Source organism: Larimichthys crocea, chromosome XIV (assembly GCF_000972845.2).
Source record: "Larimichthys crocea isolate SSNF chromosome XIV, L_crocea_2.0, whole genome shotgun sequence".
Lineage (NCBI taxonomy): Eukaryota > Metazoa > Chordata > Actinopteri > Sciaenidae > Larimichthys > Larimichthys crocea.
Window position 1 is genome coordinate 8870702 of NC_040024.1, and position 22953 is coordinate 8893654.

The window sequence follows — 22953 nt, forward strand, 5'->3', positions numbered from 1 at the left end:
TGTGTCGTGTGTGTCTCTTTAAAATAAATCCAGCAGACCAAGCTCAGACAAACACACACAGCAGCAGATTGAGGTACGCAGTGAGCTGATCAGAGTCATTGTACAGTGTAACACCCACGCCGTCAATAGACTGGCCTTGCTTGCACTTTGCATCATCCCAACAACAAACAACAAAAACAACAAAAGCCGACACAGTTAAAGCAGCGAGGTCAGACGGACCAGGTGGAAGAGCGATGATACGTTCTGCAGGTTCTGGGGGGAAAACACAGCCTTGGCGACGTTCCCGGCAGCTGGAGACAAAGTGCTTTAGAAAATATAAATTTCCTGACACCAATAATGCTGAATAGTTTCCCCTTCCTGTCTGTACCTGGAGAGCCTGGACACAGAAGTAACTTTATAATAAATGGACACGAGCGGCGCTGCCAGCAGGAGAAATAAAGTAGGATGAGGTAATGTCAGCAGGAGGACACTCAAAGAACAACGTTTGGGTCTTTAACACGCAGGTCGACATAAGTACTCGAGTACTTTGGACTATTAGCTGTGTGACGCTGCCTTCTGTATCTTCTCCAAGTGGCAAATACGTTGTTGAAATGACCCGAGCAGAGTTGTTGTTTCCTGTGTGGACAGTAGGTGTCACTGTGCTCGGACAGGAAGAGGTTTTAAAGTTAAAGCGCAGTGTTTGGTTTTCATGAAGGATATCCAGGTTATTGTTCGAGTTCATGCTCGGATGGAAAATAAACGATCGTCGCGGTATCCAAGAACAACAAACTAGACGCTAAAGTTTTCAGACAGAGCCACCACAATGGCTCTCCAGAAACCTGATACGCCGTCCATGTATTACACAGTCTATGGTTTGATGTGCTTAAATAACTATTCATTTTATCATAATGCGATCTCCAATGAAAAATCAGATCTGTGTGCTCAAATTAATACATGAAAACAAGTTTTCTACATTTCCGTGCTCAAATTAATACATGAAAACAAGTTTTCTACATTTCCGTCCGTTGTTTTGAGGCTGTTTATCTCGACAATACGGCTCAATCTCACTGAGACTCTGCAAGAATCTGTGCTCAGTTCTTCCTCTTTTGGGGTTTTTGACTATTTGACATGTGAATATGTCGATTCCTTTTCACAGTTTTCTGATATTTTATGGACTAAACGCTTAATTGGTGGATTAAAGAAGGAAAATAACAGAATGCAGACAAACAAGGCTATTACGATCATACATTAAAAGGTTTACGATTAAGTTTAAGTCTTTTCTTTCAACAGTTGAGGACGAACCCTAAAAAAAACTAACATGAACATAACCAGATATACTCCAAAATAATGACGATAACTGGGAAACTTTCTATTTGCAACTCTTCAAAAGATAAAAGCGGGAGTAAGCTCCGTATTATACGTTTACAGTCATGTTTATGTTTATGTTAAATTAATCTGACAGCACAATATTTAGTTTGCAGACAAATACAATGATGCTAGTGAAACGAATCAGGCTTTTACTTTCATGATGATCATCATCTTCTATAACTGCATCATCTCTCAGTGAGATATATTGTATAGAAGACTCATGACAGACAGATTCTATTGTGTCAGATTGTTCTGACACATTGAATAGACTGAATAGAATAGGTTATTCAGTCTATGAATAGCCCCGGAGAGGATCTCTAAGTGGTCACATCGCTCAGTCTGAGTGCACCCTGAAGAGGCTGCTGTGTATCTTCAGAGTTAATTCAAACCATTAGCGGCAACAAGACGTGGCGTGCGGACATGTGTTCGAGGGAAAATCCAAAAGATCAGTTTGAATAATACAATTCTTTTTTTCTAAAAATCCCACTTCCTTTCATGTGGAAACGTTTAAATATATCAACCGGATCTGGTTCAAAGCGGGAGGCAGAGGAAAAAAAGAACAAGCTCCTCTGACAAGGAAGAACAGAAAAAAAAACGGTCCACGCATCTGGAAAACGTATAATGCGTAAAGTGCCTTCTACCTTAGGGAGTGCTAAAATACAGATGACTGTGAAAACACACTGCTTTACCTCTGGTATCCTCATCATCCGCAGTGTTTCAGCAGATGCAGCTCGACGTCTTTATCAAGACACAAAAAAGCACACAGAACATCCAAGATGGACGGTTGTTGTCAGGCTGGCAGCCGTCCAGTTTTCACATTATACCGCTGGACATTTTATGTATTTACTCCCCGACAGCCCAAACCACCAAGTACGGAGCATAAAGTCACCGCAGTTAACTTGATATTCCGGCAATGTTCGCTTCGAGTCGAGCTCAACAGAGACGACATGTTTCGTTTACAACCACAGGAACGAAGGACGACGGCTTCAAAACAGATCTTACGTCAGAAAAACTCACAGAAAAAAGAAAAGAAACAAAGAAATGAAGTGAAGGTATCACCCGATGTCCACGAATCAGTATTTAAAATGAGAGTAACCTCCAGTATACCATGACGTATCCGTAATCCACAATCCCTTTACTTGAGCAACAACAATTAATGTGCTCTGATTTAAGAAGTAAAAATTACCAAAGCGATGAGCTATCATCTAATGACCATTTGTCATTAGTCAGTTCCTCAAACGTCCACCTGAGGCTGGCTCCAGAAGTGAGTCAGTCTCCATAAGTCCCCATGTTTCACAGCAGAAATAAACATGTTTACAGCCTGGTACAAAAAACTGTTTTGGTCTCTGTAGCTAATTTCCCCGTTCATGACAACTGTACTGAGGGTGAATTTATATACAACTCACCTGTTCACATTATATTAAGGCTTAAAGTTATGCAGGATTAAGAGCGTGGCCAGGTAAGAAAGAAAATGACGAGCTCCGACTACTGAACTTATTGCTTTGCTAAGCCAATGCTAGCAGTAGCTTTATATTTACAAGAAAGTCACGAGTGGTATCAATCTTCCTACATAACTTTGGCTGAGTATCAACAGAGAAACTGATAACTGAAAGTATTTAGCATCTTTGAATTAACATTTTGGAACCAGCTTCCTTTAAAAAAGTCCCAGTTTCAGTGTATTTAAACTTTTTTTGCATGTAATGCAACAAGCGAGCTGGTAAGTCCTGAGAAAAAACACAAGTGTGCATCCAAAAACAGCCTGAAAAAGCCAGAAAAACGCCTTTTGTGCCCCAAAGGGCCCCACGTCAACGAGCACAGCATCACCCCTCCTTTGTAAGTTTATGTGTGTGTGTGTGTGTTTGTGAATGTGTGTGTATAGTTATGCATCTGTGTGTGTTTGTGTGTGCTGTGCTAGGTCCCAGTTTGAGCCTTTATGCTTGTTTAGCGCTCAGCCTTCTTCTTCGCCTTCCTTCCTCGATGATTTGCTTATGTAAGGAATCAGCGCAAGCTTGTCTGAGCACTGTCTCTTATGAATACAACTCTGTACTGTACGGCAGCTACACACACACACACACACACACACACACACACACAAAGGAAACATATTATCTAATCACTGTTCACCCAGGCTGGAGTCTAGACTCAGTTGCTGTTCACAGAATTATATTTGCTAATGACAGAAAGGTTATTTTCACAGCTTAAATGTCAAATAAAGCTGTTTTAATTAGCGGGACGCTCACGTTTACTCTCCATTAGTGTCATGTTAGGTTCACTTTGTGGCTTTTATGTCCAAATTACAGCGGCAACGTTAAAAAGAAATAAAATAAGCACTGTTACAAGCAGATAATTAGATTAAAAGTTCAACCAGATGATCAGAGCTCAATACTGGAGCCAGAAGAGATTCAACGTCTTGCTCAAGGGCACTTCTGCAAGGTAGCTACTTCCCATGAAAGGGGTTTAAATCCTGCTCTTTTTAAGACAACGAAAACACAGTGATTCTTATTTTCAGGTGATTATACACTGATGGAAACATGCTAACAAACAACTGCTTCGATGTCTGAATCAGAGCTGACGCAGACACAATCATAACTGGTAAACCTGCTGATAATTTGGGGTAATCGATGAATTGTTTGGTCTGCAAAATGTCCTAAAAAATAGTGGAAACAATGTCAGTCACTATGTTCAAATAGCTTGTTCTGTCCTTGATCAATGATCTAAACTCCATTAAACAGAGATTGATGATCATTTAAGCAGCATCACATGAGAGGGAGTGCTGTTATACTGAATATCGGCACAGCTGTGCTTTATCACATAAGAGAGAGTGCTGTTATTCTGAATATCAGCACTCTCTCTCATGTGATTAAGCACAGCCGTGCTGATATTCAGTATAACAGCACTCTCTCTTATGTGATAAAGCACAGCTGTGCCGATATTCAGTATAACAGCACTCCCTCTTATGTGATAAGGCACAGCTGTGCCGATATTCAGTATAACAGCGCTCCCTCTCATGTGATAAAGAACAGCTGTGCTGATATTCAGTATAACAGCACTCCCTCTCATGTGATATTGTTTTTCAACAGTTCTACAAGTGCCATTATTAGTTAGCAGTACTAACCGATAACAGATGATGGTTTGTTCGTTTCCTCCGCCAACACATGGGACTAGCACTGTTGCCAAGCAACACATCAACATTTTCATGAACACTAGCTTGTCAGCTTTAAACTGTAAGTCTAGATAAATGTTTACAGCCTGGTACAAAAAACAGTTTTGGTCTCTGTAGCTAATTTCCCCGTTCATGACAACTGTACTGAGGGTGAATTTATATACAACTCACCTGTTCACATTATATTAAGGCTTAAAGTTATGCAGGATTAAGAGCGTGGATGCTTTGATTGACAGGTAGGTGCTGTTACAGATGGCTTGTTTGAGCAACCAGCCTCAGGTTCCCCCCATGATCCTCGACATTACTGATTTTTAGATTAGAAAAATGTTCATGTTTGCCAATTTATGATATATAACAACCGATAAATTAATTTAGAACACCTGTGTGCTGTTATTCCCTATAACAGCACTCGTGGAACGCCTCTCGTCCAATCAAATCACTCGGTCGCGACTAACTGTTGTGTATAAAATTCAATAAAATCTGACTACTTACTGTATCTAAAGAGAAACCATCCAGGTAACCTCAAGCTGAGGGAACATGCAGGGAATCAACAGGAGCTCAACATGAATCCACAACTACGGAAGGCCTCATGGGACAAACACACTACAAATCCACCTGAATGTCCAAATAAAACACACTTGAATTCAAACAGACGTGCAGGTTCACACACACTCATCTGTAAACGTGGTGCGTAAAGCAGACAGACTAATCCTCTGCACGCCTCCTGTTTAAGGTTTAAGCACCATTGCTCTCTTTTTTTTTTCTAGTCGACATGCATGCTCAGTTGCTCAGTTGCTCGGTTGCTCGGTTGCTGCCAAATCCTGTGACACATTTCGACCAACTGGTGACATTTTGTTGGAGGCAGGCGGGCGGGCGGGTGGAGGAGACACACCTGACCAGTGCTGCGTTTGGAAAAACGACGGTCACGATCAGCAGGGGCGGATTAAAGGGTGCATGCATGCAGATGAATGACTGATTAATAAACATGCTGCGGGTGCATTGTGCGGTTTTTTTTTTTTTTTGTGCAGTAACAATAACAAACGCACCCTCCTCCCTTTATCTGCTCCCATGTGTGTGCGAGCTTTAGATTTACCTGTGCGGTCTCACCTCCGGCTTCTTCTTCTCTCGGTTATTTAAATGCTCCTGCTCTCCTGCATTTCACTCCAGGTCGTCCATGTTCGCATCACAGCTCGATGGATGGATGGATGAATGGATGTGGTGGAAGAGGAGGAGAAAGAGGAGGAGGAGGAGGAGGAGGTGGAGGAGGAGAGAAGCCTTTGAAGTGAGGAAATCTGGGTCCCTGCTCTCTCCAGCCCAGCTGCGTGCTCTGGATTTCTGTCGTTTCCAAGGCAGCGTCCGTCCGTCGACCTGACGAGCGTCAAGCTGCAGAGAAACACCGCGTCCTGCGAGGATTTCAAAATAAAAGTCTGAACTAAAAGCACTAAAACGGAAAGGACGGTTGATGATGATTCATGCACGCCGTTTGCACTATCCTGAACATAGCTTTTAATCATCTATTGCATGTTTATCTGATAAAATATCACATGTGTGTGTGTAAATACATTACATATCAGCACGGCTGTGCGGATATTCAGTATAACAGCACTCTCTCCTATGTGATAAAGTATAAATAGCTTGTTCTGTCCTTGACCAATGATCTAAACTCCATTAAACAGAGATTGATGATCATTTAAGCAGCATCACATGAGAGAGAGTGCTGTTATACTGAATATCAGCACGGCTGTGCCGATATTCAGTATAACAGCACTCCCTTCTATGTGATAAAGCACAGCACTTTTTTTTGCACTAAAATGCAACATAAATAAAGTTTAACTTGTAGTTTAATATCGTTTTTAACTCATATTCACACATTCTTAACAGTTGATATTGCCCCCTTTTAAACAGAAATCAGTGTATGTTGATTATATTTATAGTGTTTACATACTTGCGTTGGCGTTTGCAGGTTGGTTAAACCTTTATTTTAATATTTTATTTTGTAATATTTTATTTATTTATTTATTTTTTATTGCAAATAAACACTCAGTTGTCAGTTTATCAGGTCAAAACTAATGCAGGTTAATACACCAGCCCTTGTTTGTGTTGTTGAAGCTGTTTTATTCAACTTTACGGTAAATTTGGAGGCTGTATTTTGTGGTGCTGTTGAATTATTATAATATATATATAGATATCTATTATATATATATTATATATCTATATATATCTAATATATATAATTTCCATAAACACACTTAATTTCTCACTTTTTGTTTGTATTTTTGTCAGAATATTGCAAATAAACGCTATAATTATTATTATAATGATCACATACTGTCGTTGTGTGCATGCATTCTTCAGTAAAACTGTAAAAACAATAATAATAATTATTGAAAGTGACTTTATGTTGAACACTGACTGCACTGCCGGTGTGTTTTCGCGGTAACGGCTGCTGACTTGACGAAGCAGCAGAGAGGGGGGGGGAGATGCAGCAAATTGGTGGAACGGCGCATGCGCATCCGAAGAGCTACGACTTTTGCCGATGATAGCCGAGACCACCACCCCTCTCCACTCCACTCCATGGAGCGAGCATGGTGCACGTAAGAGCAGGCAGAGCCGCTGCAGGCCTGTGGGAACATGACACTAAGATGTAAACACACGTGGAGGATCATTTAATTATAAATCAATCACCAGACTTTGTGATTTAGTTCATTATTAATGATTGATAGCGTCATTCCTGTATGATTATATGCTAAATTAAGCACATTTTCCTGGAATTAAAAAGGATTTTTAATGATTTCATGTAACAAAAAATGTCCAAATTGGTGAAGTGAAATGAAAAAAATAACTTGTTTCAAAAAAACTCCACCAAAGCTCACATACCAGGCAAGGAGGGCACGAATCAGAGAGGCAAAGCTTCATAACAGACACTGGAGTATCTGTCCATGTGAGCATCTTAAGCTGTGTACTCCCCCATCCTCACAGTGAAGCAAGAACTGAAGGAATGATGGATGATGGCGCTAAATACATAAATACATGGATATTCTTGATGGAAACCTGTTGTTGAGATTTGAGACTGGGACGGAGGTTCGCCGTCCAACAGGTCAGTGATATTAAACATACAACTAAAGCAACACTCGAGTAGTTTGAGGGGAAACATTTAAATATCTTGGAATGGATTAAAGTCAAAGCTCAACCTGTGGTGTGAATTAAAGATTGCTGCAGAACGATCCAACCTGAAGGAGATGAAGCAGTTTTGTCACATATGGGATCTTTAAGGTGCATCTGAAGACGAAAATGCTGCACCTGAAGGCAGATATAGCAAATATGTTGACGTATATGCAGTACTAATGATGCACGGTGGGTGGTAGAGCATTGTAGAAGATCTCTGCTTCATTTTAAAGGTCATTTATGGACTTCAGTCCACAGTTATCTGCTGCATGTTAATGAGTAGAGTCTGCGCTGCGCGGTAGACGTGGGTGGATGGTGGTGGGTGGTTGAAAAACACAGAAAGATCTGCTGGTGATGTAAACCTGCAAACATGTGAGGCCCGGCTCTGTCCTGGACTCCACAGAGGAAGCGGTGAAGAGGAAGAACGATCACGTGGAGGCCTCAAACAGCTCCTTCAACAACAGACTGCTACTCCCACCATGTAAGACGGATCTACATCGACTTCTGTGTCACCACCAACCAAAACAAAGTCTACAGTTTATAGTAAATACAGCTGTCCTAAACCAGTTAGACATCTCTGCTACACATCAACAACTTGCACAACTCGCCATAGGTTCCCATGCCATTCCAGAGCTTCTCCACTCGGTGGCGTTGTTGCCCTGTGTATGAGACAAGGAGTGCCTGCCGCTGTCCATGGTGCTGCAGACAGTTCGGGACGCCATGGGTGGAGGTGAGAAGGTTGAAACTCACCACCACTACCACATTATAACATCTTAATACTTCACTACTACTGTAATACTACTACTACTACTACTACTACTACTACCAGGAACTGTGACACTCTGTGGTGGGTTACTGTGGAGTGTGATGGCATGCTTTGGGTTACCGTGGTGCCATCCTGTGGCTGTGTATGGTAATCACACCTGGTTATGAAGCTGAGGCTGATGTAACTTTGTGCCCCTGGTACACTCACTCAAGTACGTAACACTTTATTTAACAAACCACGCAACTATTTCACTGGTTTTGGTTGAAACTGGATCATATTTTATTGAGAACATGTTTTCCGGCTGCTCTCTGTGAGTGTTTTTACCACAGGACTGGGTTGCAGGTGTTGGTGTCATGCCAGAACCCGAGCAAGACAAGCAGGCAAAATAACCAGCCTTGACTCTTGCTTCTATGGACATAATGACAGAGGAGAAAAGACTGAAGAGGACGCTGATGGAGGAAGCTAAGAAGAGAAAATGGGAGCTTGACGAACAAGAATCTGCCAGACAGGAATGAATCTGGCATTGACTGTTATTTGTTTGAGCTTTGAGTTGCTGAGCTTTGTAAAATAAAAATACTTTTATCAACCTTAATCCACAGTCATCTGCAGAATCAGCAGAAGTAAAAGTGTAGGCCTTGTGCCGAGTGTAAGCTGCAAAAATCACAGCAGAGATCCAGAAGAAGCGTCAACTGAAGATGCATCGCCGAATTACATTTAAAAAATAAGAAGAAATGTAACAATAGTACATTTAATTGTTACCTTTTGGCTTTTGCCTACAGCACCATCATTCATCGGCAAACAGCTGGGAATGCATGTGGGGGTTTTAAAGCCTCTGTAAAATATTTTATCTGAGCTGATCACTGGTCGTTTGTAACCCTGCCAACCCTGCACAGACTCATTTTATGGCCATTTTGTGCAATTTAACTCTAAGCTATGATGCTTCCTCCCCCATCCCAGAGCTAATTTAGCGGCAAAGTGGTTTATCTGAACCTCTAATATTTCTTGTTTTGGAGCCATGATTGCATCAACCATTAACTTACGATCAAATTTATGGCGTAGATAATCATGGATGTATGCGCACATCAACGTAACAGGCTGATATTGAGGAAATGCAAAATGTATTTTAAATTACATTCCAAAGATTTCATAGTTTATTTTAATTTGGATATTTGTAGGATTTTAATAGTATATGTTTAAAAATAATTTAATCCTCCAGGTACCAATGGAGGTTGGGTGCGTACCAATCGCACAAGTGTATATAAACATCACATGACCACACTTATTTTTCAACTTACAAACTCACCTGTATCAAACCGAGCAGTTAATATGATTTAAAAAATGTACACTTCACTTTATTGAGCTTCAGGTTTAGTTCTTTTTCACGGCACCGTGAGGCTCTTTGGATATTAGCTCCCACTGATTGGCACATGTTTGAACATAATAGCAGAGCGGACTGGGTGGCCAAGGCAGGGAACTGTTATTATTAAATTTCACAGCCATGTGTGTAGCTATTAATCATCAGATGCGAGGAATGCTCAGCAGTTTAGTAACTTTTACCAAGAGGAGGTGGGTGAATCCAATTTAAACACAACTTCTATGTTTAAATTCATGTTTTCAAGGAGACTTACTGCGAAAACTGCTCATTAATGTCCAAATAAGACAATTGCCAACACATTAGAATAATATTTTAATAAATAAATAGCAGCATCACACAGAAAAAAAAAAAGAAAATATACATTGTGTGGATGATGGCGTAATTATTGTATAAACTTAAGAAGATGTGTCGTAGACAAACATTCACAATTAAACTGGTATTTTAAAAAAAAAACGTTGGGTTGAACACATGAAAAGGTAACTAACCCACGAGCGCCGGATCATACAAGAGCGAGACAAACCGAGACAACTCATCAGTGTCAATGCAGATGAGCGTCAAAGGTTTCAGGAGTCGATGAATGCGATGAAGGAAGGTGCATTGGGGGAAGTTGGGTTTGCCAAACTCTTGGACGTCCAGCAGCTCTGGCTATTTCTCAGAGACGTTTAGTGACAGAGTTACATGTTTGGCAAGATCGGTGACACAGCTGCAGAGTCATACTGGTTGGTATAGAAAAGTTTGCTCGGTACGCTTTAGTAAAGTCAGCATGTTGAGGTACTTTTACGTTTGTGAGTTCTTGTGAGTTCTTTTGATTGCACCAATCTCCATCCTTGGATTCTTTTACATTCTTTGACATTGCTATGAATGGTTGATATGTTCAATACCTACTTCAAGACCTATTTTGTGTCCTACTGAAAGAAAGTAAAAATTATTAATAGTTGTAATAATAATAGTTTGGAAATATGCGTATCTGTTTGAGTCTGATGAGAAGACCGACGCCACTTTCATTCGTCTGTGCAGTAGAGATGAGCGGTTCGTTGGCTTAGCTGAGCACGAATTCAAGGACTCTGAAACTGGCGGGTGTTAAATCACAAAACTACTAATTTCTACGTAATGTTGCTTCAACATGTTATATCTTGTTTGTTTTATTTAAACCAAGGTGTTGTGGTATCACGGGGGGCTATATGTTGGAAGTCATTGATCCTGGGCAAGAAATAGTTCTCCAAAAACCCACAATTCGTTTGTTATTGTGCAGCTTAATTAATTAATTGACTTTTAGTTTAACTTTGGATCGAGCCAGGCTAGCTGTTTCCCATGCTTCTAGTGTTTATGCTGGTGCATAAGCGTTTTCCTTCTAGTTTGTGCATATGCTCCGACTGTTTGAGCATGAAACATCTCACTCATAGAGTTTTTCAAATATACTTCATACTTTTCTAGAGTTTTCCTTGCACAAAGCGTTGTTGCCTGGCAACAAGGGGGTAAAAGTCCCAAATCGGGCCTCTTTAGATGCATTAAAATGAAACTCTGTCAATAAACGCCTCCAACTATTTCTATACACACCAGACTTGGCTCAAATTACCAGTTAAAATCCTTTCAGACACTTTCTGCGTGAGTGATTGCTTTCATCTGTCTGTCTGGACCGCGAGCCGGACATGATCAGCATCTTCAGAGACAACCCGATACAATCTATTGTCGCGGAGACAATCGATACAAAACCCCCAGAAAAAAAATATGTACCGAATCAATCTAGGATAGCAATTTGAGCCAAGTCTGGCACACACACACACACACACACAGGTACACGGGAAACATATAGTTATTACATTGCGACATAGTGAGTTGGCTGGCCTGGCTGTAGCTCTTTTCATGCCCACACCTGGACGGCTCAAACACGACCCATTCAACTAAGTTCAGAGAGTCCACACTTCTCCATTTTTTTCTTGTTCGCGTTTTGCATTTTTGATAAAGATGAAATATTGTTTGCAATGTGCATTTTGGTGATTGCTCTCTCTGTTTGTCCTTCCTTTCCTTCCTCCGCTGTTTAATTCCTTTGACTTTTAAAAGAAAGAAAAATGAGGCAGAGCGGACCTTTTGAACATCGCTTCAAACGTCGGCGCCCGGCTTGCCAACATTAGCTCATGTAAGACCTCTCCTCATGGAGAGAAAGGTGGCGCGAATGACCACTGTGTAAGTCTGTAGCATACAAAGAGTGGATTCATTATACAGAGATGCACAGGAGTGACTCCCAGTTCTTGTGTTTCACTCTTCATTGTATGCAGAGGTGGCTGCAGACCTCAGGCCTTGAATCTGATTGGTGCACTTGCAGGCTCCTTTGACCTTGAAGGGGGAATTATGGGTTTTACATTCAGGTTGGGGAGTATTACCGAAATGGAAGGAGAAATCAGTAATGCACTGTTGTTTTGTACTTTTTATATATATATTTAAAAGGGTTCTACGACAAATTTAGGATTGCACTTCCATAAAATTGTGACCAAAAAACAAATTTAGGATTGCACTTCCATAAAATTGTGACCAAAAAGAGAAAGATAGGCTGAGATATCCTGAAGTATGGGTCAGTCCGCAAAAACACAACAATTCTGGCGTTATCTTCCCTTCCTGACTCCGAGATGCCCCAATCTTTCAAACTATCACACTTCTGACATCCCTTTAGGGTTATATTTTGGGAGTGATCTCTTAAAATATCACTTTTCTCAGTGTAGTTCCTTTACAACCCAACAATTTAGCTCTGTCGAGCTAAACCTACAAAGCAAATCATTAAACACACGCAGGTTTCAGGTTATATCTACTATATTGTGTTGTAAGAGGTGGATTTGTTGTTAGGAAAACCAAATTTTAGCACCCTGACTTGTTCCCTTTAACATTTAATTATCTCCTAAGGCAGTATATTGCAGACATTTCAGTTGATGGAGATGCAGCGTGGAGGAATTACACCGCCTGTCAGATGTCGATAAAACGCGGGAGGAAGGAGGGCGAGAAAATCAACGTGACAGAGCTGTGAGGGTTGGTGACCCGTCTTGATAGAGTCAGGGGGTCCTGTCTCTTAGCGTATCGACTTTCTGTCCGATTTAATGTGACAGATGAAATCTAATGGTATTTGGTCTTTGAGTCACACTGTGGTGTTATGGTGACTCGGGTAGTCAGAGAGCAAAGATTTAGTGTTTGGGACAATCGGGTGAAGATACCGGCTGAGATTTTCATCCTAAAAATCATCGTCGGAGCATACATGTAACAGTAGTTAACGCTCATTACCTCAATTTAAGCTTAAACGGTAATATCTGGTAGTGTTGTAGTACTCGAGATCAGCCTTGGTTTCGTCTTGGAATCGACTGCATTTTTACTCGGTCTCGTCTCGATCTTAAACAAAGAGGATTCTGGATTTTAGTCGGTCATGTAAATACCTCAAGGCGACGATTAATGAGGTGACTCAAAGAGTTTTTGTGAATATTAACTGCCTAAGTAGGGTATATACTGTCTGGTCTAGGTCTTGACTCAGCCTCGCAATACTTTGGTCTTGACTACAACACTGATATGAGGTGTCATCATGTAAGATCCATGTACTGAATTCACAGCCATTCACTAAATGTGAGCAATATTCCATAACATGTACAATCTGTGTCGTAATTTGACTACAATCCTTTATTACTATTACCGTTTCTTATTCGCCACTGAGCGAAAAATCCACTGCTTGTGGAAAAGTGGAGTGTGTCTTTGATCACAGCTGAGGAAGATCTTGGAAGATGAGTTTTGTGTTGTTGGGTGACGACGACGATGAACTGACAAAACCAACAATATCAAGCTGTAGCCGATGTCATAAAATCTATATATTTTGTTCTATTTTAAGAATGACATCTTAGGAACCTTATATTAAAAACTTTTTTTCACATCTTTGTTGATTGTTTTCAGTAAAAACCTTTAAAAGTTGGGACTTTAATTGTTTCCAAACTGGTTGCGTTGGTCAACAGAAGCAAGAGCCTGTGACAGTTACGTTGCGCCGTGTATTTTCTTTTTTAGCTCTTTTAAATTCCACCTTGCTCAATCCAAGGGGAAGCAACCTCACTGCGTCATGCGACCACCAGATGGCACTGTGAGTCCACCAGTACATTCCTTCATCTCGGCTCCTCTCAGACAAACCTCTGACTGCAGCCTTGAGAAAGTTTTCTTTAGAGGAAAAGAAAAAATCCAATTTCTGTCGGCTGAGCACTTTGATTATACATGCTGGAAAGGTTCATTCAGGTATATTTTATATTCTGTTGTTGTCAAAGCTTGACTGGCACACAAAAATAGATTTGGTTTTAAGTTTGCTTGGTGTGGAGAGAAGCCACATAAACCAGAGCTCGGACTGCATTCTGACTCTGTGTGAAGGCTTGAAGTTTGACCCCACGTTGACATCAGCGGTCGCCGCTTCACTCTGTAACCTGAATCAGTGGGACTCCCATTGAGGGCCGCTCGACTTCATATCAGGTTTACAATGAGAGTAAGCTCGTCACTGACTGTCTCTTACCATGTTCACATGAAGTACACCACATTTTGTGACAGCTAAACAAATGCCTTTATTCTCCATGTGTGGTATGAAAACCAACATTTGGACACCACGCAGAAAACGTCTGAAATATTGGCTTCCATTCCGAAACATCTCTCGCAATCCGACTCCTTCAACACGTTGCGGTAAAGTAGTGCACTTCAGCATCGGGGTAAGGATCGTCCTTCCACAATGACAGCACCGTCATAAAAACCGCTTTGGGCACCGAGCAACAGCTCGTCGAGAAGAAAGGTCGCTCGGCCCAGCGTCTGGAGGTTAAAAAGAAGACATAAAACAACAACAAAAACACGTGATCACACACTGCTTGTGTGTTCTCTGCTGGCGGGGCTGTAGCTGATGAGCGACAGGTCCAGCTCCACCTCAGTTTCCGCCTCTGTTTCCGAAAGCATGCCGATGTTGTGGCATTCGGAGAGGCTCTGTGACACTATTCCGATTTGTGACTCGCCATCTGTCAGGTCCTCCGGGTCAACCGGCAGCCTCCCGTTATCCCCCCTACCGCCGTTGCGACAGTTACTATTGCGGTCTATGTCTGTTTTTCCGTGACTGCCCATCAGAAGAGGGGTCACGGCATGTGACGGGCATGGTTGGGGAACCAAGAGGGTTTTGCAAGTCTGTCCAGCTGCGTTGGCCCCAACTTTGTACTGGCACCTGATGTAGCTGGAGAATGCTCTCCTGTAGGTCCTGTTGAAGAGGGTGTACACCAGAGGGTTTACCCCGGAGGAGATGTAACCCACCCAGACGAAGACGTTGAGGAGGTCATGAAGTAGCGCCTCATTGCAGGCGTCCTGGCACAAGACGGAGGTGACGTTGGTGATGAAGAAGGGACACCACATGATGAGGAAGAGGAAGAAGACGATTCCCAGGACCTGAAGATAGAAAGAGAAGACAGAACAGAAGATAACGAGTAGGCGTCAATCAATGTCCAAAAGATGTTTGCTGTCACTTCAAGTAGTTCTTCTTATTATTAGTGTTCAGTCTTCTGATAAGTTTGGTTTTAATTAGTTATTTGATGCTATGAAAAAGGGAATTCACAACAAGATTGACAGCTGAACCCAGTGTTGTAGTCAAGACCAGGACAGGGGGCGAGGCTGACCAAGACCAGGTAGTATATAGCCTACTTAGGTGGGTGCAGAACTTGAGACTACTTTGTAGTTGTTGTTACTTTGACCCCTAGTTTGACAGTTGAACCTGTCTGTGGACAACTGGTGAACAACAGACCCAAATTCATCAACTCACCCGAAAAACTTCATGCCATACCAACTTATAAGACCTATAAGACATTTCTGGGATCCATTAATCAAGTGGACCTTAAATCACCTGACAAGCACTCAGCTCCACTCTTTATTCTCACCTTGGAGGCCCGCCTCTCGTTCTTTATGGCCTGCATCATCCCCCGTCGTCCATGGCAACCCGACGTGTCGCTCCGCGACGGCCCAGCTGCCGGCGAGCTCAGCTGAGACGCCACCTCGGAGCTGGGAATGATGCTTATGCTGTCTGGCGTCGAGGCTCTGAGCAGTATGCCGGGCTCGGCTCCTTTCAGACAGCTCAAGGTGTTTCGTCTGCTCTGAGGAGGCGGGGGCTTTATCTCCGCTGGAGAGGGAAAAAGACGGATCAAGGATCTATATTAGCACAGACATTTTTGTGGTTGAACAAACGTGACAATCTTGCCTGTGTCTAAAGTTTGAAGGAGAGTCGTGAAGGATGGTATCACGAGACTTTTCCAACTTAGTTACCAAGTTCACCAAGGACAACAACCAGTCAGTTTCTCTGTTAACAAGGCTGCTGTACCGTAGGAAGGAATGTAAACATGAGGAGAATGTTTCGTTCAGTCTTCTCTCTGGTTGGGATGCCAGAGGATAAGATTCACACATCACGCAATTTCATCTTTGCTGGAGAAGCTAAACCTCAGCTTCGTCTACGCGATGCCCAAACTGATCGGACAGATAGTTGCTGTCCCCTCAGCACCACATAACATAGTGCTGGTGAATTAGCTGATATATATACAAAGTCTTGCTTTTTGACTTTTCCATAACTTTTGACAAGTCTGACTTTTCTCCCCGTAACTGTTTATTGCCTGTCAAGCTTTTCCATGCTAATGTGGAACATAATGCAGTTAACAATGTTAAACATTTTGAATATTTTGCCAGCTAAAATGACAGCTGTCATTTTTTATAAACTGTGGGTAGCTAGGTAACGAAGCCAACTTTAGCTCCATCAGTTGACTTTTTAAAGTTTCTGCCTACATCATATTAAAACAAAACATAATGGCAGCCTAATGTGGGTCTTAAATATACATTTTTTTACAAGTTACATGGTATTGCACTAAAAGAGTGAAGCTAAATGTCTCCTAAAAGTCCCCATGTGCTATGTAAGATCCAAAAATTTGCAATATTATTGTAGTGAGCTTGTAATCCTAGTATTATACGGACAAACCTGAGATCATCTGCTGACAATAACTCTTACAGGTTCATATTTTCGAACAATAATATATATAAACAGCATAAACTAATGTAAACTAGTTAGCTAGTTCGGGTAGGTAGGTAGCTGTTTCAAGGATATTAAGCTATTTAGCTGGACATGCTGGTTTTTGTTATAAAAATTAGGAGTTATACTGAGGTTCAGATGTTTTCAAGGACAGGAGACACAAGGTCGTGAGAAACAGGCCTGAGAAGTGTCATTTTGATACATAATGTTCATTGCTGAGCAGACTCACCAGTGAGGGAGGTGTCTGAGACAGCCCATTTTTAAAGAATGTATAAGAACCAACTGTTAGAGCTCCTCGAGGAGCCTTTTCTCTGCAACCCCTTTTGTGTGTTGCACTGTTGAAAGCTCCTTCTTGTACAAGAAAAATAAATTCAGCTTAAACTTTGATACTTTGAATCCAGTCCTCCTGATTCAAGGGTTTTCTTTAAAAATACACCTAACCACACTTTTGTTTTTGTGTTTTTGGATCCATCCAAACTCCTAAAACTGTATCGCTCTAACTACAACCCCATATACACCGCCTAGTTATGGTTGCTAAGCTATGATTGGGCTAAGGCACATTGCGTTAGCTGAAATAACACCTCCATTATGTTGTTTGGCTTTTTACAATTATAGACTTTATACTATACGGTTGTAAGTCTTCTTGTCAAAGGGTTGTGACCTATAGGTGGAAAAAAACAATACAAATACTGTTGGTGCTGGGAACTAGTGGAGCCATATTTCATTATTAATGAAAAAATATAATAAATGTAGCTATGATTGGACCATGAAGAGTTTATTCAATATTCTCAAGAGTCAGAGGCATCGATCTGTTGTGTTTAATTTAAGGCTCGTAGAGGGATTCAAATCTCCTCAAGTAAAATATGAACATAAGGCACAACAGAAGGGTTTTAAAAAACCAATAGTTGTTTTCAGTCTTTATTTTAAAACACTGAGTTTCAATAAATTATAATTTACACTATTCACTTCTTTACTTTAGATTAATTGGTTCAAATATTTGTATTGGTGCATTTCAGCAGGTAAAAGCCTGATAAGTTGTTACCTTGTGATTCTGACGGGGCGAGTGTGTTGATCTGAGGGAGGTGGAAGGTGCTGCTCGGAGGCTGTAGTGTATTTGCCATTGCTGGTGTGTGCAAAGGCTGCTGAGAGGAAGTCTTTGCCTCACACAGGAAGACAGTGGCCTGCCTCTGGAGCACCTATGGTGGGAGAGAGAGGGAAGATAATGAAGAAAAAGAAGAGAAGAGGTGACGGGGTCGTGAGTGTAGCATGAGATGTCCCGGCTACCTGTATGGTGAGGCAGTACGTCACCACCATGATGACCAGCGGGATGAAGAAGGCTACAAAGGAGCCGATCAGCATGAAGCGCTCCTCGTTGAGGACACAGCTACCGTTGACGAAGACCTTATCCTCGTTGTGGAGGCCGATCACTGGGATAGGCATCGACACACCTAGAGAATGAGAGAGAGGGAGCATTTTTATTATTTTGTCGTTCTCTGATAAGCTTCATCTGATTATTCCAAGCAGACTGATGTTGCTCGCGGCAATGCAAACACATCATTCGTACGCTACAGCGTAGCAATAACAAGATAAGAACCAGGCCCTAAAAACAATGAAAATATGTTGGATATTAATGGGGCACACAAACAAGGAGGGGGTAAAATATCTAAATGTATATGAGGTAGAACATACGAGCAGCCTAATTTCATGAGCTCAAAATAATCAGGTTATATCATGATAATAATTATTCAAACTTATGTCGTTCCTGCCTCTCTCCTCTCATTTCCTGTTACATCTCAAAAATAACAGCACAATTACCAAACCATGAAATTGAAATTATGCGGTGATATATAAAGGTAAAGCTCGTGGTTCTCTGATGTAAAACAATAGAATAGAAGCAAAGGAGTTTGAGTATCTCGGGGTCTTGTTCGCGAGTGACGGGAAAATGCAGTGTGACATGGACATGGTTGGTGCGGCAGCTGTAGTATTGCAGTACTGGACTGTTGTAGGGAAGGTGGAGTTTAGCCAGATGGCAAAGCTTTCGATTTTCCAGTCTCTCTACGTTTCAACCCTCACCAACGGTCATGAGCTTTGGGTAATGCCCAAAAAACGCAATTGCGGATAAAAACAGCCTAAATAAGCTTCCTCTGCCGGAGAGATAGGGTGAGGAACTCGAACTTCCGGAAGGAGCCTTTGCGTAAAAAGGTACGAGCTGAGGTAGTTCAGGCTCATGGGTGTCTTCCTTTGGAGGTGTTCAGGGCACATCCAACTCATAGGAGACTCTAAGGAAGACCCAGAACTCACTGGAGGGACTATGATACCTCGGTATCCCCCAAGAGAAGCTAGACTGAGAAAGAGTTGCTGGGCCCTAAACTTGCTGCCATCGCGACCCAACCATGGATAAGCGTAAGAAGATGGATGGATAAAAGTGTTATATGAAGAACTGTGTGTTTGTAATAGGACGAGACACTAATGACTGAGATATTATTATGGTCATGGTTTTACAATATTCCTGGAATGATATCAGTATAATTCCTCTATTGTTATCATCAATAATTAAAAGAAAACAATGCTTATATCCTTCCGTCACCGTTCCAAACATCCTTTTATTTGCTTTGTTTTTCTATGACTCGATTTAACCGTGAACCATGAAGGTGATAACCATGAAAAACCACCTGTTTTCTCTTCATTTCATGGTTAGATCACTTTAAACTAAATACAGAGCATTAAGTTTGTGTAATAGTCTGTAAACCATGGCTGGAAAATGCTAAATCATTTCCTCATGACCAATCCCAAACAAATTTGGTGGTTTTTCAAAACATCATATTACTACACTAACCACCACCGTTTAGAAAAATGAGGCATCAAATGCTAGAATAACTCAGAGAACTACACCTACATCTCAGTCCTCTCTGAGTTGTGTCCTGCCCACAGTGTGGGCTGGCATAATTCATTTAAGTGCAAGGTACATCATTTGCTCTTGCACAGCTGGTGACCTGGCTAACATCAAGACGCAATTTTGGAGCAGTGGCAGCTCCCTTAATGCAATCGTTGCAAATCGACTGCGCTGCCCAGGAGGACGAGTGTGTTTGCATTAATTGCAAACATTGTCCCTCTGTGAATGTCTAAATAACCTGTGATGTGCAAATTGTTCTGACTAATGAGATCGTCCCAGCGGTCTGGCTCAAGTCATGATTCATTCATACTGTCTCAAACAGAGTGTGGAGGAGACTTTAAAGGGCTGGGTTACCCAAGTTTGGGGTCTTGCTTACGTTTCCGTCTCTCCATCACATCAGGGATATTATTATTATTACCTGGACACATTTATGTGTATGAGCAGTTTTTCATTGGGACCATTTCTTTGGTAGAAAGTAGTTCCAGTGAAAACTTTTCCTTGTGAAGTCTGTAGAGTACTCGGGACATTGTTGCTATTGAATTCTTTAAATACATCAGCCAAGTCTAATGCTGTCTATTTTACAACAGACCTGTCAATCCACTGGAGGATACCATGTCGGCGTCATGTTAGGCCTTGCCTAGACATGAAACGTATAGATGTGTATGAAGGTGCAGCATCAGGAGTAGCATAAAGAATGTGAAACTTCATGTTTGGAGGTGAATGGATGGATCAAACAAACACAGGACACAGACCACCCTTTCAGTATAAGACACCTTGGACCCGTGATGAATAAAATCCTCACTCAGCAAGCTTTATTTTGAAAGAGCAACCAGATGTTGCAGATTGCTGATACAAGTGGTGAACACCAGTTTCCCCCATGTGGTGGCTGGACTTGGAGATCAGGGGGAGCTCAAAGTAGAATCGGTAAACCGAAAGGAGACGGTTAATTTGGTTCAGGCATCCGATCAGGACGTTTCTTTTCTCCTTCCAGGCATGTCCAACTGGTAGGAGACCCAAAATATGTTGGAGAGATTATTAAAACCTCAAGATCCGCCCGCAGGGGCGAGAAGATGTTGCTGAGTAAAGGGTCACCCCTGCTGCGAATGCAAATAAGTGAGAGATGACTGGATGCATTGTGAACAAACATTCACCTCCAACGATGTGTAACCTCTGGCTACTTTGTGCCATAATTTACAGTGTAACTTTTGGCAACCACACACAGGTTGTACTTCACACTATGATGTGTTTGAACTCGAAATGCAGCAGATTTCACTCCCTCAGGTGACAACAGTTATCAGCCGAAGCCAAAGCTACTCGCCCACTCTGTAAATCCACAGAGCCGACACAAGCAGACACACTGTGGCGGATCACAGCGTGGCTCAGCTAGAGGGCTGTGCTGCTGGAGGAAGATTATTGTACCAGCAGAGGGAGATCTGGAAAATAATCAGGGTATGAGCTGCTCCAGAAATAAAAAGTGTTTCCCAAAGTGAACCCAAAGAGCAGACAACAGTTCAGTGTAGTGTGAAGCATCGAGAAAATTACTCTGTGTGTCACGTTGCCCGTAGATATTGGAAAGGAAATAAGATGAGAAATAAATCAAAAACAAAAACAGTTTATGACGTAATGTCATAAACGGTCAAATTAAAGTAAAATATCATAACTAAATGTAATTGATGTAATGTAAAGGTACACATACATATAAAACGAATAAAATTCAGACTGTATAAGTTGTATGGATGGACATAAACCTTTAGCCAAATATTTATTTATAGATAATTACTGTCATTTTACATACATTTGTATATAATTTAGGAGAGCAGACAAAATACTGTATATATAATATAGTAATAAACACAATTTGTCGATTACTGACATAGTACTTAAAATAACAGTAGTTAATTGTTTTTTAATTTATAGGTAGTGAGTTTAGAACACAAAAAATACAAAAATACAGAAAACTACTGTATTTATTAATTTAGTTATTTTCCAAAAATGTGCGACTTCTTTTAGAGCGTAGACAAAATAAACAATTACAGAGACAATAACTGAAACACAAAAAAGTCTAATCCCTCCAAAAGTAAATGCAAGTCATGAGTATTAACTCTAATCTTATTTTATAATGGGATACTACATCATACTTTTTAAATATACAAATCTGATTAAATAAGTATATACAGTAAAATGTATAATTTCAGGTGCTGCATCTAAGCTACATTTGAACAGTAAGCAGGGAGGAAATCAAATGATAGATGATAGAATAAAGCAGCACAAAAAGTTATATAATGTCCTGTTATGTAAGCTACCAACAGTCCTGATGACTTGAATCAACCTCGGTCAAAGCGAGCGTGTTATCGCAGCAGAGAGGACGGCTGCAAAGATCTCATGTTAGATGTTTTGTTGCTTAATCCTTCAGCATCGATCGTTGTCTGAGACCTCTCGGACCTCAATCACACCAGCATGCAGCGGTGCGAAAACCTTCAGAGCGATCAAGGAAATGCCAACGGGAAAACAGGAGATGTCTTATAATTAAAAAAAAACAAATAGGTCGCTGTGAAGGTCTCCGTAGGAAGAGGCGAGGGTGTAAAACTGTATCTGGAGACATTAATCGTCTGAACTTTACTTTGTTTAATCCAAACTCTCTGTTTTTACAGTGATATTAATCAAAAGCAAGAGCCTGTAGTTCTTTCTCTGTGTACATTTTTTGTTTGCTGCTGCACTGAGAAGACTCCTGTACACTTATTGCACACGGTCAGCAGAGCAAATGTGATTTAGAGAGGAGATAGCTGCTGGAAATGTTTATTTAAAGCTGCAGGCAAATTTGCAGGTTAGGGATTGTACACAAATGATTACAGGAGAGGTCAGACAATTGATTTCCTTTTTAAATATTTTCTCTGGCTGGAAGATAGTCTGACTTTTTTTGGGGCGAGGGGAGAAGGACTTATATATCAGCCTCCAAATATTAAAAAAAGGTATTTCTAGTGTGCAGTAATAAGTCATAAAAGTGTGCCTGTGAGGACAACAAATGATTGGCCTCATTTATTTTTTGTCCTTTGCATCTTTTGATTGCTAAGGCTGGAACAATTTGAGTCAGTGCCGCATAATGGTGAAATGCTCCCTCCGGGTCGGGAGCGAGTTGCTACCCCGAACGAAGGAGTTCAATTATCTCGGGGTCTCGTTCAGTCCATTTATGTCCCAACCCTCA

General features: G+C 41.3%; 2 protein-coding genes across 10 annotated transcripts in view; both read right to left on the minus strand.

Moving 5' to 3' along the window:
* The window catches only part of zgc:109889 (wiskott-Aldrich syndrome protein family member 3), a 37236-nt gene extending 31298 nt beyond the window's left edge, over nt 1-5938 (minus strand). Inside the window, 1 exon segment of the mRNA XM_027288176.1 lies at nt 5604-5938. The gene's annotated coding sequence lies outside the window, so the exon portion shown is untranslated.
* A 6380-nt stretch (nt 5939-12318) lies between these two features.
* Nucleotides 12319-22953, minus strand: part of htr2cl1 (5-hydroxytryptamine (serotonin) receptor 2C, G protein-coupled-like 1) — a 141851-nt gene continuing 131216 nt past the window's right edge. For all 9 annotated transcript variants that reach the window (XM_027287882.1, XM_027287886.1, XM_027287880.1 and 6 more), the window contains 4 exons: nt 18143-18306; nt 17901-18054; nt 15726-15964; nt 12319-15240 (listed from right to left, as the gene is read on the minus strand). In XM_027287882.1, the coding sequence (XP_027143683.1) occupies nt 14668-15240; nt 15726-15964; nt 17901-18054; nt 18143-18306 (1130 nt within the window). In that variant the 3' untranslated portion in view covers nt 12319-14667. The remainder of the gene's footprint in view (nt 15241-15725; nt 15965-17900; nt 18055-18142; nt 18307-22953) is intronic.